General features: G+C 38.7%; 1 protein-coding gene across 1 annotated transcript; it reads left to right on the top strand.

Annotated features, from left to right (window-relative positions):
* The first annotated feature begins 5 nt into the window (after nucleotides 1–5).
* On the top strand, nucleotides 6–23,851 carry prr11 (proline rich 11). The gene is made up of 11 exons (XM_060847757.1): nucleotides 6–207; nucleotides 5,950–6,103; nucleotides 7,057–7,210; nucleotides 10,805–10,936; nucleotides 13,667–13,912; nucleotides 15,773–15,871; nucleotides 15,947–16,045; nucleotides 16,435–16,541; nucleotides 17,604–17,666; nucleotides 19,324–19,417; nucleotides 23,500–23,851. Exons 1-11 carry the CDS (start codon nucleotides 6–8, stop codon nucleotides 23,557–23,559), a joined length of 1,410 nt encoding a protein of 469 aa, XP_060703740.1. The 3' UTR covers nucleotides 23,560–23,851.
* Nucleotides 23,852–24,052: the final 201 nt, after the last annotated feature.

Genomic DNA, 24,052 nt, shown 5'->3' with positions numbered 1-24,052 from the left:
GCAGCATGGCATTGGATAGCAACCGCTGGTGCTCTCTGAATGGTCGGATTCGGATTGGGCCTGCTGGTGAGAAGCTTGATGCGATTGGTCGAGGATGGCAGATGGCTGTGGTTCGTGAAAGGCCGGGTCCCATTGGATGGCTGACAAGAGGTTTTTTAAATTTTAAATTTGGCCGCCGTTGGGCTCTGGTCGCGCCGCTGCGTTCAGGTTAGTCTACGGTTAGTTTTAGGTAGGTGGTATTGGGAAACTCTCTCAGTGATAATATTAATAAACAATTGTGAATGTTAGAGATTAAATTATACATAAAAGGAGTATGTCGTTCGGCCCCTTCAGATTGCTCCTGTATTAGACCCTTCCGTCCAACCTGGCTATACTGACCAGATGTCCTACCTGCCAGCACTCAGCCCATATCCCTTCTATTTATATACCCGTCCAAATGCCTTTTCAATTTTTTTATTGTACCACCACTTCCTCTGGCAGCTCATTCCATACGTGTACCACTCTCTGAGTGAAAATGTTGCCCCTTAGGTCTCTTTTATATCTTTCCCCTCTCACCCTAAACCTATGCCCTCTAGTTCTGGACTCCCTGACCCCAGGGAAAAGACATTGCCTATTTATCCTATCTATGCTCCTCATAATTTTGTAAACCTCTATAAGGTCACCCCTCAGCCTCTGATGCTCCAGGTAAAACAGCCCCAGCCTGTTCAGCCTCTCCCTATAGCTCAAATCCACCAACCCTTGTAACATCCTTGCAAATCTTTTCTGAACCCTTTCAAGTTTCACAACATCCTTCTGATAGAAAGGAGACCAGAATTGCATTCAATATTCCAACAGTGGCCTAACCAATGTCCTGTACAGCTGCAACATGACCTCCAATTCCTGTACTCAATACTCTGACCAATAAAGGAAAGCATACCAATATCGTCTTCACTATCCTATCTGCCTGCAACTATACTTTCAAGGAGCTATGAATCTGCACTCCAAGGTCTCTTTGTTCAGCAACACTCCCTCAGACCTTACCATTCGTGTACAAGTCCTGCTAAGAATTGCTTTCCCAAAATGTAGCACCTCGCATTTATCTAAATTAAACTCCATCTGCCACCCACAGCCCATTGGCCCATCTGATCAAGATCCTATTGTAATCTGAGGTAACATTCTTTGCTGTCCACAATACCTCCAGTTTTGGTGTCATGTGTAACATCTGGAGGCCAAAGTTGGGAGAGCTATCTCATAGACTAGTCAAACAATAGCCTAACGTAGTTGTACTCATGGAATCATACCCTGTAGACAATGGACCTATCACCAACCCTGGATATGTCCTGTCCCACCAGGATAGACCCAGCAGAGGTGGCAGTACAGTGGTATGCAGTCTCAAGGGAGTTTCCCTGGGAGTCCTCAACATTGACTGGACCCCATGATTTCTCATGGCTTCAGGGTAAACATGGGCAAGGAAACTTCCTGCCGATTACCACGTAACTCTTCCATGTTGAACAACACTTGGATGAAGCACAGAGGATGGCAAGGGCACAAATGTTCTCTGGGTGGGGAATGCAATGCCTACCAATAAGAGTAGCTCAGTAACAGTACTACTGACCCAGCTGGTCAGATTTGAAAAGATACAGCTGCTACACTGGGTCTGCAGCAAGTGCTGAGAGAACCAACAAGAAGGAAGACTGTACTTGACCTCAATCTGCCAGCTGCCGATACATCTGTCCATGACAGTATTGGTAAGAGTGATCACCACTCATTCCTTGCATGGCACTATCACCCTGCTAAATGGTACAGACTTCAAACAGGTCTAGCAGTTCAACACTGGGCATCATGAGGCACTGTGGGCCATCAACAGTAGCAGAATTGTACTCCATCACAATCTAATCTCATGGCCTGGCATATCTCCCAATCAACCATGATCATCAAGGCAGGGGATCAACCTCAGTTTAAAAGATAGTACAACAGGGCATGCCAGTAGCAGCACCAAGCGTACCTGAAAATGAGGTGTAAACCTAGTGAAGCTACCATACTTGATACCAAGCAGCAAAAGTGGCAAGTGATTGATAGAGCTAAGCAATCCCATAAGCAGCGGGTTAGATTTAAGCTCTTCAGTCCTGCCACATCTAGTTGTGAATGGTCTTGGACAGTTATACAACTCATTGGAGGAGAAGACTCCATAAATATCCCATCCTCAATTATCGAAGAGTCCGACAAATCAATGCCAAAGATAAAGCAACAATCTTCAACTAGAAGTGCCAACTGAATGATCCATCTTGGCTCCCAACAATGGTCTCCAGATTACAGATATCAGTCTTCAGCCAATTCAGTTTATTTCATTTTATATCAAGAAATGGTTGGAGACACAGGATACTGAAAAGGCTATGGCCCCTGACAATATTCTGAGAATAGTGTAGAAGATGAGTGCTACAGAACTTGCCATTCCTCTAGCCAAGTTCTTCCAGTACAATTACAACATTAGCATCTGTCTACCTGACCATGTGTAAAATTGCCAAGATATGTCCTGTACACATAAACCAGGGCAAATCTAACATCAGTAGTACTTTGCTTTCACTAAAAAGTAAAATGGTAAAATCACACTGCTGATGGTAGGAGCTTTTGCTTTTTAATTTCTGGTATTTGGGTTTTTAGTGGCTGAACCAGCATTTATTGCCCTTGAGAAGTACTGAGTAGAATGGCACCAAGGATGAAATGTCTTTATGTGGAGAAGCTGAGGTTATTCCCCTCCAAATAAACTTATGCAACATTTAAAAGGCATTTGGATGGGTATATGAATAGGAAGGGTTTGGAGGGATATGGGCCGGGTGCTGACAGGTGTGGCTAGGTTGAGTTGGGACATCTGGTCGGCGTGGACAGGTTGGACTGAAGGGTCTGTTTCCATGCTAAACATCTCTATGACTCTATGACATAGGTGTAGGAGTATGCCATGAAACCCCTTGAGTCTGGTGCACCAATAGCTAAGATCTGAGCTGATTTTTGACCTCTGTAGCACTTTCTCATGTACTCACCATAAGCAATGATTTCCTTTGATTCCAAAAATATCAAATTTAGTTTTTGAATATACACAAAAACAGAACATCTACATCTGGAGTAAAGATTTAAAACATTTAAATGAAAATGTCTCCTCAGCTCAATCATAAAGGGCTAACCATTTAACCTGAAAGTAAGCACCTTCTGTTCTGGAGTTTTCAACCACAGTAAACAGCCTTTCAGCATCTACCCTGTTAAACCTTCTCAGAATTTTAATTGTTACAATGAGATCTGCTCATTCCTTTAAACATCAGACATTCAAGATACATTTTATTCAATCACTCATCAACATTCTCAACCCCAGGACTCAAATGTGCCACCTCCATTTGTCAGCTGCCTGGGCCCTAAACTCTAGAGATCCCCGCCTAAAATTTGCTACTTCTCCATCTTCATTTCCTCTTTCTTGATGCTCCATACAAGCTACTTGGTCTAATACCACCTTGAATGGTACAATGGCACACTTTGTTTCATAACTTTTTTGTGAAGTGATTTGGGACTTTTATTATATTGCTGTACAATTTAAGTTGGAGAGTCACATGGATGTACAGCACAGAAACAGACCCTTCATCCAACTCAATCCATGCCAACCAGATATCCTAAATTAATTTAGGCACATTTTCCAGCATTCAGCCCATATCCCTTTGAACTCTTCCTACCCATTCAGATGCTTTTTAAATGTCATAGTTGTATCAGCCTCCACCATTTTTCTGGCAGCTCATTGCATACATGTACGACCCTATGCAATGTAAAAGGTGTGACTTAGGTCTGTTTTAAATCTTTCCTCTCTCACCTTAAACCTAAACACTCTAGTTTTGGACTCCTCCACCCTGGAAAAAGACCTCGACTATTTACCCATCCATGCCCCTCATGATTTTATCAACTTTTATAAGGTCATCCCTCAGCCTCCGATGCTCCAGGGAAAATAAATCCAGGCTATTCAGCCTTTCCCTATGGCTCAAATCCTCCAACCCTGGCAACATCCTTGTAAATCTTTTCAGAACCTTTTCAAGTTTACAAAATATTTCCTATAGCAAGGAGACCAGAATTGAATGCACTATTCCAAAAGTGGCCTTACAAATGTCCTGTACAGCCACAGCATTATTTCCCAGCTCTTATACCCAATGTACTGACTAATAAAGGCAAGCCTACCAAACGCCTTCTTCACTACCCTGCCGACCTATGACTCCACTTTCAAGGAACTATGAACCTGCTTCCAAAGTCTGAAAGATTTTCATTTAAGAAATAAAAGAAAAATTTCACAGGATTGTTATAGCATAGAGGGAGGCTATTCAGCCTAATGCACCCACACTTAATGTCAATCATCTGCCTTCCCATATACCCCTGCACACAATTTCTACTCAAATAATCATTCAACGCTCTCTTGAATGCCTCAGTTGAACCCCTCTGTTCCACATTTCCTGGAACTGCATTCCATATCCTAACTACTTGCTACGTGAAAAATATTTTTTCACATCATCTTTCATCATTTACACATCAATTTAAATTTGTCTTCCTCGTACTTTTACCTTTTATGAGCAGGAACTGTTTCTCCCTTTCTACTCTATCCAGTCTGCTCATGATTTTTAAAAGCCTCTATCAAATTTCCTCCTGTCTTCCCCTCTCCAGCAAGATCAGTCCCAATCTAGCCTCATGACTGAAATTTCCCATTCCTGAAACTATACTGTAAATTGCTTTTGCACGCTCTCCAATGTATTCTTTCCTATCATGTGATGTCCACAACCATACACAATATGCTAGGTCTAACAAGTGTCTTGTGTAAGTTCGACATCATCTTTTTGCTCTGATACTCTATACTGCCTTAATAAAGCTAAGAACACTGTATGCTTTATTAATAATTTAATAATTTCAATAATTTATGCACACAAAAATCAAGGTACCCCGGTCCTGAATCTCCTTTAGAATTGTACACTTTATTTTGTATTGTCTTTCAATATTCTTCGAACCGAAGTGAATCACCTTGCATTTCTCTGATTGAACCTCATCTGCTACCTATCTGCTCACTCCACTAACTTGTCAATGTCATTTTGGAGTTCTACACTGTTGTCCTCACAATATATAATTTTTCCAAAACTTGCATTTAGATTACATCTTTCATGACCTTTTGACATCCCAAAGTGCCTGATGCATAAAGTACTAGTTGAAGTTTAGTCATTAGTGTTAGCTGGAAACGCAGCCAATTTGCACAGAGCGAGCTCCAGCAACAGTAATATAATAGTGGCGAAGTACTCTGTTCTTAGATGTGAATTGAGAGATGAATATTGACTAGGACAGTGTTTTTAATGTGAACTTGAATATAAGTTCTCGTAATTCCACTGATCTGACATGTTCATGCATTTCCTGGTGGAGCACAGTTTCAGCTCGGCATTGATAAAAGTTGTGTTGTTAGGAGATGCAGGAATGAATGACAAAAAGCCTCAACCCCCCAAAGGGATCAATGCGATGCTGTAGTGGAATTGCAAGTCTTCCTGGAATCTCTTTTCTGCAAAGTTGAATATCCCAACATTGTTATTGTTGGTCAACCAGTACTTATCAGTTAGATTAGATTCCCTACGTATGGAAATAGACCCTTCTGAGCTACTCACCCAGACCCATTTCCCTACATTTATCCCTGACTAATACTACAGGCAATTTAGCATGGCCAATTCACCTGACCAGCACATCTTTGGATTGTGAAGGAAACCCACTCAGACATGGGGAGAATGTGCAAACTCCACATGTACAGTCTCCTGAGGTGAGAATTGAACCTGGACCCCTGGTGCTTTGAGGCAGCAGTGCTAACCACTGAGCCACCGTGCTGCCGTTGAGTGTTTTGAAACAGCAATATCCAGATTTAAGGTGCTTGATTTTTGCAACACAGCATTTTAGCATTCTATAACTTTTCTTCTGTAGTCATGCTCAGGTTGAGTCAGCGTCGCAGGAAGTGGAAGATCATGAGAAAACGGCAAACTATGGAAAAAGCATGGAATAATAGTAAGCGACGTCTGCTTGCAAAAAACAAAAGGAATGTCTACAAGACGAAGCCAACTGCTGCTGAAACAGCAGGGTGAGCAGTTCTCTGACCTTAATTAGCAAGGCTAGCTTGTTACAATGGTTGAATAATTTGGAAAATTATACTGTGAATGAACAATATTAATTTCCTTTATTGTCTTCTGTCCACCCACAAAGAAATGTATTGAATTAGTATTTATAACTTCCGTAAAAAGATCCCCCAATTGATTTTGGTTTGATAACTGTTATAGACAATGACACATCTGATCATTAGTTCTCTTTCTCTTTCTCTTCCCCCACCATAGCCCCAAATTTCTGTTCACTTGCACCCCACCCTGTTCAGTTATGATGACATTTGGATCTTAACTTTGAATGCTTCTGCTAACCGCAGTGGTCTTCCCACTGCCCAGAACATACCTGATTCAAATGGTTCCAATCCACTTTGGGAATTGCTAATGAATTGTTTAAGTTTTCAGTTTAATAGTTGTTAGGTGATGGCTGAAGGATCTCGGTCTAGGCTGACACCACAGTACAGTTTTAACGTAGTATTGCACATTTGGATTAGGTATCAACCAAATTCCAGTTTGACTTCTTGATTGGTACAATTTGAAGAATGGGGTTGATGTTCTCCTGATGTCCTGGCAGTCATTAGTGTCTCAATCAGCATCACTAAAATTGTTTGATAATTTATCTAATTACTTTTTCTAATGTATTTTCATGTGCCAATTGGTTACTGTGTTTCTGCATTACAACATTGACCACAATCTAATGTGCTTCATTGACTGTGAAGTGTCCTTTGCATCCTGAAGATGCATAAGAAATTATAGAAATGTAAATTTGTTATGTCCCAATTTACCTGAGTGTATGTGACAATGTGCAACATTTCTCAAGACTTGCCTGCTGCTACTTAGTACAAATAAAGTATTTGACATTAATATTTGTTCTTACTTTGTGGACCAGTTGCAGGATGCATGGTTTCGTTGCATTTCTTTTTTGTTTTAAATCCAGGAAGAAAGAAGCACCAGTGTCTAATAGCAACTCCTCCCAGCATGAACCAGTTCCTATTGGGCTCGTTTCTTTAGTGAGTGTGAGGAATGTGCTGAATCCTCTTAAAGCTGTAGTTTCGTCCTTGTGCAATTGGTGGCTGAACAACATTAATCAGGTATAAATGCAAAATTAGATCTCTAATTCACATGTTAAAGATTATTTTGATTTCCCACAGCCAGTTGTGACTTTACCTATTTTCCAGCAATTGACTATAATTCTGTATGTGAACACCTTAAGCAGGTTTGATTTTGCAGTTTTCATTTTAAAATTATTTTGTATACTGGGACCTGGTGGTCACAAAATCTCTCAAATTTTCTGCCTCAAAATGATTCCTTGTTAGTTTGATCTGAGAATCTTCAGTTACCTCTTCAAAATAGTTTTTGATGAGGCTGATTGATTGCAAGCCTCTTAGATGCTCAAGCACACAGTTTGATCATATCTCTCCTTCTCCATCTTTAGAATTCAGCCGTTCCATCCCAACTTGGAGACTTCATGCTCCAATCTCCATGGTTTCAAGACCCCAGAGTCCTGTTTCTGAGAACTCTTTGGCTTCTCACATTCTTGTGTACTTTAGTTTTTACATGAGCCAGACAGTACCCGATGCACTGTAGGTGAATAAGCACAATCTGGGGTGAAAATCTCTTCAAAGCTTGATCCTTCTCTTCCCTTAGGAGAAAGTGAAGACTGCAGATGCTAGAGATCAGAGTTGAAAAGTGTGGTGCTAGAAAAGCGCAGCAGGCCAGGCAGCATCCGAGGAGAAGGAGAATCGACGTTTCGGGCATAAGCCCTTCTTCAGAATTCCTGAAGAAGGGTTTATGCCTGAAATGTCGATTCTTCTGCTCCTTGGATGCTGCCTGGCCTGCTGCGCTTTTCCAGCACCACACTTTTCAACCCTTCTCTTCCCCATCTTCCTTTCAATATCCCAGACTTCAAGTTTGATTTAAATTTGCAGGCTATTCACCATTTAAAATATTTATCCTTAAATCCCTACTCTAAGCAGGTTCATTTTTGAATTTATATTCTCTAGTATTTTTAAAATACTCTACAATATATATAAGTGGCGCAGATGCAATGGAAAATTGAAAATTTTAGAATATAGGCTGTGGGAGTAGAGATGCAAGAGGTTTTGAATCAAATTACAATAAGTGGTCACGTAGTATTAAGAAGTAGAAGATCAGGCTGTCAAACCTTCAAGCCTATTCTCCCGTTCTAGATCGTGGATGATCATTTACTTCAGCATCATATTTGCATGTAATCCTCATACTCCTTGATGTATTAATAGCTAGCAGTCTATCATTTGCTATCTTGAATTAATGACTAAACTTCTGTAGCCCTCCTAAATAGAGAATTCTAATAACTCATCACTGAGTGAAGATGTTCTGCCTTGATTCAAGTCCAAATTGCCTGCTGTTTATTCTGAAATTGTGTCCCCTGGTTCTAGACCACATAGCTGGGGGACTGTCCTTTCTGTCATGTTGTTCCAACTTCCTGAGAATACAGGCCCAGCCTCCCAATCTGTCTTCATAGGACAGTTCACCATCACAATCCAGTGAATCTCCATCGTACTCCTTCTATGGCAAGTATATCCTTCCTTAGGCAAAGGGATCACAGCTACACACAATATTCCAAATGCAATCTCTCCATTGTACTATACAATTGAAACAAGACTTCTTTACTCCTTTATGTTCTTATGTTATCAAATTTTCTTGCAATCAAGACTGACAAGAACATTTGATTCCTGAATTGCTTACTGTATCTGCATACTAACTATCAGTGGCATACCAGCAAGGACACTGAGGTGTCCTTGGATATTAACACTTTCCAATCTCTTATCATTCAATAAATAATCTGCATCTCTGTTCCTCCTACCAAAGCGGAGCTCCTCACATTCATCCACATTATCTTCCATCTCCTGTGCTCTTGTCCACTCACTCAACCCATCTAAATATCCCCAGGCCTCAAATAACTTAGATTCCCAACAAATGTTATATTACCTGCAAACTTGAAAATATTATTTTTGGTCCCCAAATCATTGATAAATTGTGAACACCACATGCCCAAGCTCTGATTCTTACTGTACTGTACTCATTACAAACTGCCAAAATTAAGACATCCATTTATCTTTACCTGATTTCTGCCTGTTAACCAATCCTTAATCCTTGCTCGTGTATGAGCTCTGATCTTATGCACTTTAATTTTGTTTACTTGTGTCATTTATGGGACTAATCTTTACAAATATATAAATGATTCTGCTAGCAACATCCTCACAAAAAAAATCAAGCTTTTCCCCCTCAAATCTGCTTCATCTGTGCCATATCAGACAATTGTTCTCTTCATATCTGTAATCACATCCATAATAGATTCTTGTATTTTCCCTCCTGATGCCAGACTTAAGGGTAGTTTTTTGTTTTCTTTCTCACTTAACAAACTCTTGCAACTTTCTAATCTTCAGCCAGCAATGCAAAATTAATAGAATTTTGATAGTAGATGCACTGGTGAACCTCCATCTCTAACTATCTTTTCCAACACTTCAGGTCGTTTTGCTATAATACGACAATTGTGTTCCTCTGCAACCCCATGCTATAGAAAATCACTATATCTGTTCAGCAAAAACATTGCAATATCCAAATATCATCCACAATTCATGAGAGCCTTTCATCGTAATTATTTCAGAGATACTTCTTTCCCTGAAGATAGACACACAGGACTTCAACTTCACTGTTATTTCTCTATTTTCAACTCTCCTGTCTCTGTTGTGGTTCTGTTCGCCGAGCTGGGAATTTGTATTGCAGATGTTTCGTCCCCTGTCTAGGTGACATCCTGTGAAGCGCTTCTGTGATGTTTCTTCCGGCATTTATAGTGGTTTGTCTCTGCCGCTTCCGGTTCTCAGTTTCAGCTGTCTGCTGCAGTGGCCGGTATATTGGATCCAGGTCGATGTGTTTTGTTGATAGAATCTGTGGATGAGTGCCATGCCTCTAGGAATTCCCTGGCTGTTCTCTGTTTGGCTTGTCCTATAATAGTAGTGTTGCAGCGGACAGCTGGAACTGATAACTGGAAGCGGCAGAGACAAACCACTATGAATGCCGGAAGAAACATCATAGAAGCGCTTCACAGGAGGCTCCCAAGCACTGAGGATGTCGCCTAGACAGGGCACGAAACATCTGCAACACAAATTCCCAGCTCGGCGAGCAGAACCACAACAACGAGCACCTGCGCTACAAATCTTCTCACAAACTTTGATCTCCTGTTTCTGCTTGTACATATCTATCTTTGAACACCTTTCCAGATTTACATACCTTAGAGAAGCTTTTATGATGTGTTTTTATGTTTCTGGCTGTTTTACGATCCTGTTTTCTTCTCTTTTTGTCTAACAATGTCTTGGCCCTTCTTTACTAGATTCTAAAATTTTACCAATCCTGAGGATTGCAACTGTCGTAGCCTTCTCATTTAATCTAACACCATCTTTACCATATTAGTCATGGCTCTCTCCTTTTTTCCATCCTTCCCCCTCCCCTTTCCTGATTGTAACGATAACTAAGTCTGTTGTATTACCCTTTGTGCCATTCAATTGCAGTCAGTCAATTCAATACGCTTTGAGGCTGAAACCCAGGGCTTATTAATTTTGACTGACCAGCAATTGAAATGAATCAAAAATGAAACAATTGTATCTTATTGCTTTGCCAATGATTTGTTTCTTCTGTGTTTACAGGGTTTAGAAATAATGAAAGACATTTTATTTCCTTCTCGTGTTTACTTACGGGAACTGAATGCACTACGACAACATATTGAGGCACTTGAGATGAAGCTAGTACAACTGCAAGAAATCTGCAATGTAAACTTGGTAAATGGATCACCTCAATCAGGATATGTTTTGTGCAGTGTATCCACAATATAGAATGCTTCTGTTTACTAAATGTTGAAATCCTTGTGTTAGGTGAAAACACATGGACAAATAACAAGCATCATCAAATCATTAGACTCAATAGAAAATTTCCACAATTTGGATCACCAGTGTTTCTATGATTAAGTAATGTGTCATGAATATTAAGATTGTCAGCTAACTTTCTCTACAGAAACCATCACCAAGCTCTAGAGAAGTAAAAATCAAGATCTAAATGACTCTGCTACAACATTTTCAAAAACATCATGTATTTCTTAAGCTAATGGGCCAAATAAGACTAAAGGACACTGCAGTTGAAGTTTGTGTTTGCAATGCTGTTCCTAACAAGCTACATTAGAAAAAAAACCTATGTTTTTAGAATTATCGAGACGTGATTCATAGAGTCATACAGCACGGAAACAGACCCTTGGGTCTGTCCAATCCATGCCGAACATAATCCCAAACTAAACTAGTCCCACCTGCCTGTCCCTGGCGCATATCCCTCCAAATATTTTTTAAAACTCTCTCCTCTCACCTCCAGATACTAGAGTCTTATTAGCATTTAATTCTATAGTGTAAACAGAGTAGTTTTTAGATGTGTAGTAATTAAAAATGTATATAATGAGTAAAAATATATTCAAGGAGCACAAATCTGTGGAACCTCTATAAATTGGCTAAATAATAGAAAACAGAGTAATGTCAAAGGGTTATAGATCTAATTGGACTTGCATATAGCAGCAGATATTTGATGTCCTTGTGCAATGCTGATATATAAGTTATCTTTGAGGGCTTGAAAATGCTGATTTCTAGTAAATGATGCCAATTAAGTGAAGAAATAAAAATTTTTGTTGTTAGAATAGAAAAGCACTTTTTAATTGCCTGCAAAAAGACTTGACAAAGTGGGAAAGTAAATTTCGAATTAAATCTGAATGCCAACCTGTATACAGGTATGAGTGTAAAAATGGATGAGGGATATATTGGTCAGGAAATCATATTGTGTACTATTATATTATGTTTATGAAAAGATAGAGATGAAAACAGCTATGAAGAGGGGATAATAAGTTGAAGCTATTGTAATTTGAGAGGGGGAAATTTTGAGTGGATGTGTTCAGTGTTTTGGGAAATGGTTAAAATTACTTCATGCAAAACCTGAATATGCAAACTCAATGTTAAGCTCAGCTGCACATTTAATCATTCTTATTCACTAATTCCTGGAATAGGCTACTACTGGTGGATAAAGTACTGGCTTTGTCAATTTGAAAATCTATCTTTTGTGATGTAGTCGATCTGTATCCACTGAGGGAATGTTTTGCCACTTGAAATGTCCCTTAAATTAAAGTAGATGTTCTGCATTATTTGTTTATAGATCTTGATAATGTTCTGAAGTCTATGTGTCTAGGATTACACAAAGAGATTGAGTCCTTTGAGTAGGTTCCACAAAATAACACAGGTTTTAATTGGCTACTTTGCATGTATTCCCATAGAAGGTGATGTTATCAAGATATTGATTTGCATTGTATTTTTGATGCTAAAGTTGAAAGTATGAAAATAAATACTGACATAATCCAGGTTGGAATAAGGGGTTTTCTGAACGTATCCAACTGTTGGTCCTGATTGAGCTATGTTAGATAAATTCAAAGAAAGGGGAGCCTGCACTATTTAATATATTTAACTACTTTATAAGGTCCAGGATTGTTCCCATGGACTGAAGAAAAGCTGAACTGGTACAGTTATTGAGTTTATTAGTCAAAACACAAAATTTATATGCCTATTGTCATTAGCTTTTGTTGAAGGCATGTTGTTAGATATGATTATTGCAGATGTATTATTGAACACCTCAACACCAGAGGTTAGGTACACTTAACATGATTTCTGAGGGGGAAAATAGTGTCTTGTTAAATTTGTTGAGGAAATTATTAGCCTTAGCAGAGGCAGATGATCTGATCAAAATATTTACTCTGCCTTTCAAAAGTCAAGCTGCTAATAGCCTAATAGGCTATTCAAAAAGATTAACATCATATGAGAGTAGGAGTGAATTTTGGGTTGGTCGAGAAATTGATAGCATTCCTGAATGCAGATATTTGTTATTAATGACAGCAGACCTGCATGGGAATCAGTCACTCATGACATTTTACTCTTCTCAATCTATATCTTAACTGGATGAAGGTTGAGAGGAACTGCCCATAATTTTGGCAGATTATAATACAGGTAAATGTAGTGTCATGTACATGAGCAGGGTTAGTAAGGAACATGTACGTATGCTCTGCAAGATTGTGAACACAAGTCAACACTGAATCCAAAGTAGTTTGGTGTGCACATCAATGCAAAAGTAACCTTGATTCAGACTGTCATTAGATCCCCAAAATGTGAACTTTCCATTCTCCATTATGTCTCACACCAATTCATATTTGCATAATTCATTATTTTTATTATTTTTATTTTTAATTGTTTTTGTCTGGAAATTTGTAAAACTTATTTAGGTTTTGGCTGCACCAAATGTGTAAATTTAACAGGAATATATTTGCACAATAAATAGAATAATTAATTGTATTACACAGTACAGTGTAATGTTTTGTGTTTGTGTATATTGATGGGCAATGTCAGTTGGTAGTTTTAAATACCTCCCCTATCCCACATCCCCCCAAAAAAAGTTCCTAATACCTTGAATTTTTCTCTTTTTATCTCTTACAGGAGTCTAATAATTCAAAAGATTCATGTTCCTATCGAAAATATGTTGATTTCTCTCCAGGCCCCACAAAAATACCAGTGTGGCCAGTCCAGCCAATCATGAGTCGTACCTTACCACAAAAACCATTTGGAGCCCTTCCTCCCCAGCCTCCACCTCCACCACCCCCTCCTCCATTACCACCACCTTCTGTGTTTGTGCAGAAACCACTGCAGATTCAGCGGAAAACTAGGAGTGAAAATTCTTTGCAAGTGAGTGTGTGTTAAGCTATTGAATGAGATTTAAAATAAAAATTAAGATGTAAATTGCAGTCTTAATGCTTATTTGTAATCATCAAGAAATTTTCATTCTGTTTTCAAATAATTACAGAACTTTTGTAGAATTATTACTTGAGTCACTTCAGCCATGATGGACAGTGTTGGACTCTGTGGACAAGATCATAAGTAACACAACACCAGGTTATAATCCAACAAGTTTATTTGAAATCGCAGGTTTTTGGAGTGCTGCTCCTTCATCAGTTGAAGTGACTTCATCGGCTGAAGAAGCAGTGCTCTGAAAGGCTGTGATTTCAAAACAACCTGTTAAACTATAACTTGGTGTTGTATGACTTCTGAACTTGCAATATTTAAGGTTTTTTAACTCTAAATCTTGAGTTTAGAGAAGATGCTAATGTGATGTAGATGGCTACATAAATTATATACTTGAATCTAATCTCAGTTATAGGATGAGGAAGCAGTCTCTAAGATGCTTTAACTCTGAAGTCCAAAGCTGCAGAGTGTCAACTTTGATCCACTGTTGATACTCCTGCATCTGTTCATGGAGTCAACTCTCACAATGACCCTTTGCTTCTGTAGACGAGTTAAGCCGAACAGTATATTTTCGTGCTGTATCATTCTAGGACTTGAGTATGTGATCATCATTGACGAGGCCAGCCTTTACTGTTTATCCCAGATTGCCCTTGGGATGACATCACTGAGTTGACTTTTCGAACCACTTAGTCCATGTGATTTTGGTACATCCACAGTGCTGTTAAGAAGAAAGCTCTAGGATTTTGACCCTGGGATTGTGAAGCAACAGTGGTATAATTGTGGGTCAGGTTGAGCTGAGGCCATGAAGTATGCAGTGGCAGAATTTGAAAAATGAGGAGTTATTATTATTGCCACCATTTGACCAGATTCAAGCCCAAATCCATTCTGTTCCATTGTTGTCAAAGTTGGAAAACAGGAAGAGGAGAGAGCATTTCCCATTAGCAGGGAGTTGGGAACTAAGAAAATTCATGGTGTTTTCTTGAATTAGATTAGATTAGTTACAGTGTCGAAATATGCCCTTCGGCCCATCAAGTCCGCACCGACCCGCCGAAGCGCCACCTACCAAGACCCATTCCCCTACATTTACCCATTCACCTAACACTACGGGCAATTTAGCGCGGCCAATTCACCTGAATTGCACATTTTGGACTGTGGGAGGAAACCGGGTCACCCGGAGGAAACCCCCACGCAGACAAGGGGAGAATGTGTAAACTCCACACAGTCGATCGCCTGAGGCGGGAATTGAACCTGGGTCTCTGGCACTGTGAGGCAGCAGTGCTAACCACTGTGCCGCCCAAATCTGAGAGTTAAAATGTTTTGACACAACATGCCATTCCATGCCAATTCTCTTGCAACAGAATCATCATGAAATAGCAACTAGGATGGAACAACTAATATTGAGAAAATTGAGTGATTAACTAAGAGTCTGAGGAAATTATGGGATATTTGGTTGCATTGAAGCTGCAAGTGACAAATTACTGTGGACAGCTTTTAAAGAGAAAATTCACTTTCTGCCTTCACTTACTTCATCCTGTAAAATTAGGGTAATTTTCCTTGTACTAAGCCATGGAAATCTGGTTGATATACGACTCCTAACTTTCATTGTTATTCACTTTCACCAATGTTAAAATTCATTGTAATCTCTTGTCTGTTGCTTAATTTGGAGCCAACAAATGTCAATCTCTCAACTCCGGAAGTTTTAAATATGACAGCGATTATCTTGAGCATAATCTGAAGCAATTCTAAACAAAATAATAATGTGACTTGTAGATTTTTTTCATTGCTGTCTCCTTGCTTTCATAGGCGCTGTCTAAGGAAATTAACAGACCACTGTCCATAACTATGAAAGATTTGATTAATGTAAAACTAAGGAAGACTACAGACGGATTTGAAATAAAAAAGGTTGGTGTTAATATTATGAGGCTATTTGTTTTATTATTACAGACTGTGCTTTCTAACACTTTGTGGCATTCATAGACTGATCCTGAGAGGATAGGTGGATCATTATCTGTGACGGTAAAGGATTTACTTGAAGTGAAACTGAGGAAGACGCAGAACAAAGTAAATGAACTAGAGGTGAGAACTGTGTACAAATTTCCATTCAAGCAAATCTTTCTGGAATTTTCAAAACAATATGTGAAGGAACAGAGGATAATTAGTCCTGCTGTTGCATTACTTGTATCAAAGTAATTAGCAAAATAATGATTACAAGTTTTAGCTAAGTTATAGACCATAATTGCAAACAAATAATTATCTCTGGTTGGCCAGATCATGAAAATGATATTTAACGGGAAGATTTTTCACTTCAGAATTGTGCTGTGTGTATATTTTTAAACTTTGCATAATATGTCCAATAAGTTACAGATATTCCTAACCATTGATGTGGCTGGAAGTTCGGTTGTGTGGATGTTCATGTTACTTCATTGTTATTGTCTGAAGTACTACGATGCATTCTTTGTTTGCAGATGAATACACCAGAAAAGAAAAGGTCTCCTTTAGTCACAATTTCTGATCTACAAGGCTTTAATTTCCAGACAAAAGCTAACCAACTACAGAAACCAGCAAAAATGATGTAAGCCTGTAAGGTCCTTTCGTAACAATGATCTTGTGATCCCTAAATAGTGTAACAAAATAACCATTATTTCAATTATATGTAGCATTTCAGTATGATTATTAATCAGCAATATGCTTTTAAGCAAGTGTTAAAATCTTTAGTTTTGAAGGTTTTTATTTCCAAATTGAACATTTGCATTTGTGGAAAAAGTAGAAAATATGAAGACTTGGATTTACATAATATTTCATGACAAGGGTTTATAACAAAATACAGGTACTTTTGAAATGTGTTCAGTCTGTTATATTTTAAATCTTGCAGCCCTTTTCACATAAAGATCCTACAAACAACAATATGATTATGACTAGAAACCCTGTTTAGAGATACTAGTTGAGAAATAAATGTTAATGGTAATAATTGGGAGGTGTTCAAGGGTGTGCAAGGCACCAGTTTAATGATTCATCTAATGTACAGCAGTTCTGCTTGCAAAGTATTTCCTCAGTACTGCATAAGAAGTGTCATCCAAGATTATGTCCTCAGTGCCCTGGAGTGGAACTTGAATTATCTGACACAGATGGAAATCTTTATCACACCCTGAATTGCAAGTTTTAATAATGAACAATGCATCAAAACAATATTACACTGTTTATGTTTGGTGTAATTATAGCTGAATAAGACAACGTTTTCAAAATGTTAATCGTCAGAGCTCTCAGCAAGAAGTTTATTGCATTAACTTTTATGGGACCCACTCAAACTATGGTAATGATTTTGCTTTATGCTTTGAACAAAGTTTACTTCTGTTTCTCAAAGTAACAAGTTGAATACTTCTGTGTGAACTTATTTTTCCATGAAGATTTGATCTTCTAAGTTTGAACTTTTCTGTTAATTAGAAATGAGAGCCAAAGATAAAAGATGTTATTGGTTCAAATCTTGTCAAAAGTGGATGCCTTTTTCAATTTTTTTTTAAAGGACTAGCTGTACAATTATGGTGTCTGCATAATATTCCAAATTTCAAGGTCGTATCTAAATGAAGAATTGCCTCAATTTAACTTCAATTTTTGGATTTTCTTTGTTCTTAATTAGGAACAGTCCACATAAACCTGTGGTCAATTTTCGGCAACGTCTAAAGAAGGTTGCTATAGAAAGGTAATATTAGCTAATAAATGTCATTATTCACTTTTGTAAATACAGCAAACATTGTTTTAACTGACACCGAATGAACTGTCACTCTCGATAAACTGGCAAAAAATTATATGCCTGAAATACTGAAAGTTTACCATATTATTGTAATCTCCGCAATGTCCAAGTAGGCAGTTGAGAGTGCAAGTGAAAAGGCTATCTGCCAGTAAGTTTTGTTTATGTTATTATTTGAATGACGTGTAGTTAATAAAGTATAACAGTGATGTGTTTACCCACTGTATTGCATTTCTATAACTTAATGTGCATTTTAACGTTGAATACATGGACCTCTAGATTATCCAGAATATTTGATCCATTGGATACACTCCTGGTCCTGTAGGTGCCAGTTAATACAATTTTGCTGTCTAATATTTTTAAACAATCTATAATGAACTATAGTAATTCTGGTATATTGCAGCCAACTCGTTATAAAAATGATGAAGCAAGTTCTCTTCTGTTTCTTTCATGTATATTATAACTGGACATTTAAATCATAACCTGGAAAATTGTTTTTTTTATTTTTCACCTCATTATTGGAAACATTTTTCCCACCTTGAGTTATAGTTTTAATCAAACTGGTTTCTTTCCTGTATTAAGCCTACATTATTCAGTTGATCTGAGGTGGTGAACATTGGAAAGTTGCTGACTAAGGGTGAATATTGCTGTCAGGTTTGATTATGATTATCCCAAAATTCTCCATCTTTCCAGTAGGATGTTCCTGACTAATATTTGAGGGACTTTTGCTTAGTTGTCTCACCACTACTCCACATCTGCTAAACAATACTGGCACTCTCTTGCCATTCTTGTTAAAATTGGCTCGCTCAATTGTTTAGAAATAAAACATTGGAGATTTTTATATCTTTGGCATACCCATGCTCCTTCTATTATGTAAACCAGAAGAAGCCTTTTCACTTTTACAGTCTTCCCTTGCCTGCTGTTATTCAGAAGTTTTCCTTTCTACGTTTGGCTCCTTCCCAAGTAAGGTGCCAATCTAATTCAGAAATTGTTGGAAAATTTTAGGAGGGGTCCCTGCACCTGAGATGTTGACTGATTTCTCTTGATAGCTGCTGCCAGACCTGGTGAGCCTTTCCAGCAATTTCTGTTTTTGATTCTGATTTCCAGCATCCGCAGTTCTTTCCCATTTTTATCGAGGAGTAAATTACTTTTCCTAAAATGCCATCCTCTCAGTACTTAGCAGTGCCTGAAGCAGAAACAGAAGTTTTGTAAATTAATATTGTTTCATCATTTATCAAAACTGACATTCAAAACCTGGGGAGAAAAAAGCAACTGCAGATGCTGTATATCCCGAAACAAAAACATTGAAATTACTGGAGAAACGCGGCAGGTTTGGCAGCATCTTTGGAAAGAGGAAATCAGTTAATGTTTCAAGTCCAGTGATGCTTCTGCAGAACTGGTTTCTGAAATTCTGTACTATCTTTCCACAAATGCTGCTAGGCCTGTGCTGAATTTCTCCAACAGTTTTTTGTTTTTGTTTTAAAACTTGGTAATTCATTTGAACCTTGCTCTATAAAACAGATGATGCCAGAAGTAACTTTGAATTGAAAGAATGTGTTTTGGGAAGGTGTTGGATACTATTACTTACCCTGTGAAATAATGGTTGTAGAAGCCCTGGTGGCACACCTCTTCATAAAGAGAACCGGGACACTGGAACAGGACTAACACCAGTTATGACACAAGCACTAAAACGGAAATTTAAGGTAATTGCAAAACAATTAAATTGCTTTCCCTCAAATGTTCTTCCTCCACCCATAGATGAACTACTTCATAACATGTTTTAGAACTATGCAAAATAATCTATTTTTCCCAAAATACAAGGAAAAAGTATTTATTTTTACCTTCCAACTTTTCCATGAGTGCTCACTAATCCCTTCCCATGTAGCTTCATTTACTGGGCTAGAAGGTAACTGTCAATTAACAGTTCTTCTGCTCGGGTATTAGAGATGTGCCAAATAGTTTCCTTGCGAAATAGTTTATGCCCAGTATTATGCCAATGTTCCTTTAAATGATGTGGTATTTCGCAAGGCAACTATTTGGCACATCTCTTTGCAGTTTTAAAGTAGATGTTACTAGGTAGTGACAGGTTGTTTCCACCAAACAAAGGCTAGAATCGGCCAGACTTAGCAATCTTGGCTTAACAAGTTTTGAGAAGATTTGTAGCTAAGGTTGAGATTCTGGATGTAGGTTTGCTCGCTGAGCTGGACGGTTTGTTTTCAGACATTTTGTCACCATACTAGTTAACAGTGAGCCTCCAAAACGTTGGCTTAAGCCTGACATGGCCAGTCTGTTTGGCCCAGCATTCAATGTCCCATCTAATTTACTCAAACATATCCAAACTTGGGGTTATTGGTAAATGTTTGGATTGTGGGGTTGCAGAAACAGAGCTGATTGTATGTAGCTAATGACTAATGGAGGAAAGATTTGTAATGCAGTGATTCCTTGATTCTGAAGAGAAGCTCCAGGTTCAAGTCCTGTTCCAGGATTTGATAGCCAAGATGGGTTCAAAATGTGGCCAGACAAGTTAAGTATCTACCAGAAAATCTTTCTAACCTATGCCAATGGCAGGAGGTAAGAGTGGGAGAGATTATGTAAGCTATGTGATGGAAAGAAAATTGAAATATGCACCACCACTATTCAAAGCTCCAGACTAAAGGTAAAGTCATAAAGTCTTACCAGACTATATGGCTGCTATCTCATTTGAGAGAGAGAGTGAGAGAGAGTCATAGAGATGTACAGCATGGAAACAGACCCTTCGCTCCAACCCGTCCATGCCGACCAGATATCCCAACCCAATTAGTCCTACCTGCCAACACTCGGCCGATATCCTTCCAAAACCTTTCTAATCATATACTCATCCAAATGCCTCTGAAATGTTGCAATTGTACCAGCCTTCACCACTTCCTCTGACAGCTCATTCCATACACGTACCACTCTCTGTGAAAACGTTGCCCCTTAGGTCTCTTTTATATCTTTACCCTCTCACCGTAAACCTATGCCCTCTAGTTCTGGACTCCCTGAATCCAGGGAAAAGACTTTGTCTATTTATCCTATCCATGCCCCTCATAATTTTGTAAACCTCTATAAGGTCACCCCTCAGCCTCTGATGCTCCAGGGAAAACAGCCCCAGCCTGTTCAGCCTCTCCCTATAGCTCAAATCCTCCAACCCTGGCAACATCCTTGTAAATCATTTCTGAACCCTTTCAAGTTTCACAACATCTTTCCGATAGGAAGGAGACCAGAATTGCACGCAATATACTAACAGTGGCCTAACCAATGTCCTGTACAGCCGCAACATGACCTTCCAATTTCTGTACTCAATACTCTGACCAATAAAGGAAAGCATACCAAACTCCTCCTTCACTGTCCTAGCTACCTGCAACTCTGCTTTCAAGGAGCTATGAACCTGCACTCCAAAGTCTCTTTGTTCAGCAACACTCCCTAGGACCTTAAGTGTATAAGTCCTGCTAAGATTTGCTTTCCCAAAATGCAGCACCTCACATTTATCTAAATTAAACTCCATCTGCCACTTGTCAGCCCATTGGCCCATCTGGTCCAGATCCTGTTGTAATCTGAGGTAACCCTTTTTGCTGTCCACTACACCTCCAATTTTGGTGTCATCTGCAAACTTATTAATTGTACCTCTTATGCTCGCATCTAAATCATTTATGTAGATGACAAAAAGTAGAGGACCCAGCACCAATCCTTGCGGCACTCCACTGGTCACAGGCCTCCAGTTTGAAAAACAACCCTCCATCAACACTCTCTGTGTTCTACCTTTGAGCCAGTTCTGTATTCAAATGGCTAGTTCTCCCTGTATTCCATGAGATCTAACCTTGCTAATCAATCTCCCATGGAGAACCCTGTCGAACGCCTTACTGAAGTCCATATAGATCACATCTACAAGAGAACAAGAACAGGATCGGTTGCTAGTATAACCTGACGGTCACCACACCTTAAGTGAGGGGACGTTGAGGAGAAGAAACCTCGCTGGTCACCCCAGCGAGTCAGGAATTGAATCCAAGACCTACCTTTCGATGGAGAACCTGAGAAGACTGAATAATAGCTGTAAGATATGTTTTCTCCATTGGTGGTGCTGCAGCACTATCCGTTTTCTGGACGATTTTCTGATTTGACTCTATTCAAACTCCGATGTGTCCACTAAGCAATGTCTGTCCTCAGGAAATTTAAGTACCCTGCTCCAGCTTGTTAAAAAGTGAGCTAATGGGTTCCCTTGTAGAGAAATAAATTGCAGCATGTTGTTACCATACTTTCTCTCTCTGAAGCACTGTGAACAATCCTTTTTTTCGGTTTGTTATGTCCCTACAGCAGTGGTAGAGGATCCAATTTCTTTCCTTCAGTTGGCTTACCAGGAATTTCTCCCACTCTTATCCCACACCAGTGGCAGGGGCTGTAAAGATTTGTTGATAATGTTAACCTCACAGTGGTAGTTTGTTAGAAATGAAGTGTTACTCTTCTTGGAATCATCACAACAATTAAAGGTTTTATCAATAGACAATAGGTGCAGGAGTAGGCCATTCTGACCTTCAATATGTGCAAAATTCTCAAATTCACCTGTTTCTTAGACCAAGGTAAACTGAAATGATGGACCAGGTTTCAGTATTTAACAAGAATTACTATTTATTATAAATAGACAAACACAAATAACATATGGTTATAATAGGTTGGAGAAAGGATTGCGATAGCAGTTCGATGGTTCCTGTCTGCAGGTTTTTAACTCATCAGTATTTTACTGCTGTTCAATTTTCCTTTTCCAGTTACTTTTACATGCTTGTAGGATGCATGGACCGCAAGGTTCTCATTTATAAAATTTCCAACTTATTGGCTAAAAGCCGCAGCTTGCAGCAACTTTTGAGACAAATGAAACTGACTTTCTTCAGACTTGAGGCTTTTTAACTCGAAAGAAGAGAACAGCATCTTCCTTGTTGGAGGTCCGCTGGTTTCTGACCAAACATTCACACACAAACTGCTCAGCTGCCTGGGAGTAAATCACATAGTTGTTGGCAGACAGCATGTCTTCTTCATCAACAATTGGTCACCACTTCACAGACCAATCACCCTTTGTACACACTCCTTGGTTCCACTAACTGTGGCACAATGGTAATGTCCCTATCTATGTGCCAGGAGGCCTGGATTCAGGTCCCAACTGCTCCAGACGTGTGTAATAACCTCACTGAACAGGTTGATTCTTTATTTAAAAACACTTAAACTGCACTTAAAATAAATTGCTTATCAAAAAATACTGTAATCCTTTCCACAGTTCTTGGTTTTTAAACTGTCCTTTTTCCATTTCAGTCCACAATTGATTTTTTTTTGTTTTTAAAAAGACAGTTTTTACAATATGTGACCTATTTGGCTGTATCCTGAATGCACCTTCCTTGGTTATCAAGTCCTGAAATGTCATGAACGCTAGGGTGCCCATTTTGAGGGAGAAAAAATTCTTTCCCTCAGAAATATATTTTCTGCCTAGTCCTTTGCTCTGGTCAGGAATAATTGATTTTGCCCTGTTTGAATTTTCTGTTGCTGTTCACTTGACATCATCTTAAGTTGAGAAAACAATTCAACAATAATATCAGCACTTGGGGGTTCCTGCTCAAATTTCTGAATTGCTCTCAGCAGAAAAAAAAATTGGGAACTTTGACCTTTATGAAAAGAAGCCAATATTTGTTTGATTTGTCAAAGGAAGAAAGTAGTGCGCTGGTCTAACCGATGTTTTGAAGTATCTGCTGCTAGCTGAGTTAATGAATTTTCTGCTCTATTTCAGATGGCCCATCCCAAAAGTCCTCCTTGCTCCTTGACTCCGAACACCAGCTTTGATGAGTAAAACTCAAGCTAATTTGGAGCAATGTATTTAGTTCTAAAACTGCAACTTTTAACATTGATGTCCTTAATCTAATTGCCTTTTGGACACTATCCCCTGAGAGCAAGTCTGCAACCTCAAGACTAGGAAAAGGATTGAGCCAATTTAAGACACATTATAAATGGTCCAACATTTTAATTGTTTCTTATTGACAAATAACTAAATTTCAGCACCAAATACATATTTATATGGTAATCATTAATTGCCTGACCTGTGATACTGTCATCTGTTTATATAACTCTGCTTTCAATTTTTTTTAAATTGCCATCTAAGAATGTAGAAAAAGCTCATTGTATTCCATTTTCCAATATTTTTGGTTTTCTGTTTTTAATTAATACTATTTCCCCTACATTTATTAAATATCTATTAATATTGAATTCCTGTGACCATTGTGGAAATGATCATCTTCAGCTGTAGATTTGCCCTGAAGTTTGATTTTTGCAATTTACAGAGTTGA

Source organism: Hemiscyllium ocellatum, chromosome 31 (assembly GCF_020745735.1).
Source record: "Hemiscyllium ocellatum isolate sHemOce1 chromosome 31, sHemOce1.pat.X.cur, whole genome shotgun sequence".
Classification (NCBI taxonomy): Eukaryota; Metazoa; Chordata; class Chondrichthyes; order Orectolobiformes; family Hemiscylliidae; genus Hemiscyllium; species Hemiscyllium ocellatum.
This window is presented reverse-complemented; position numbering and strand designations above follow the sequence as displayed.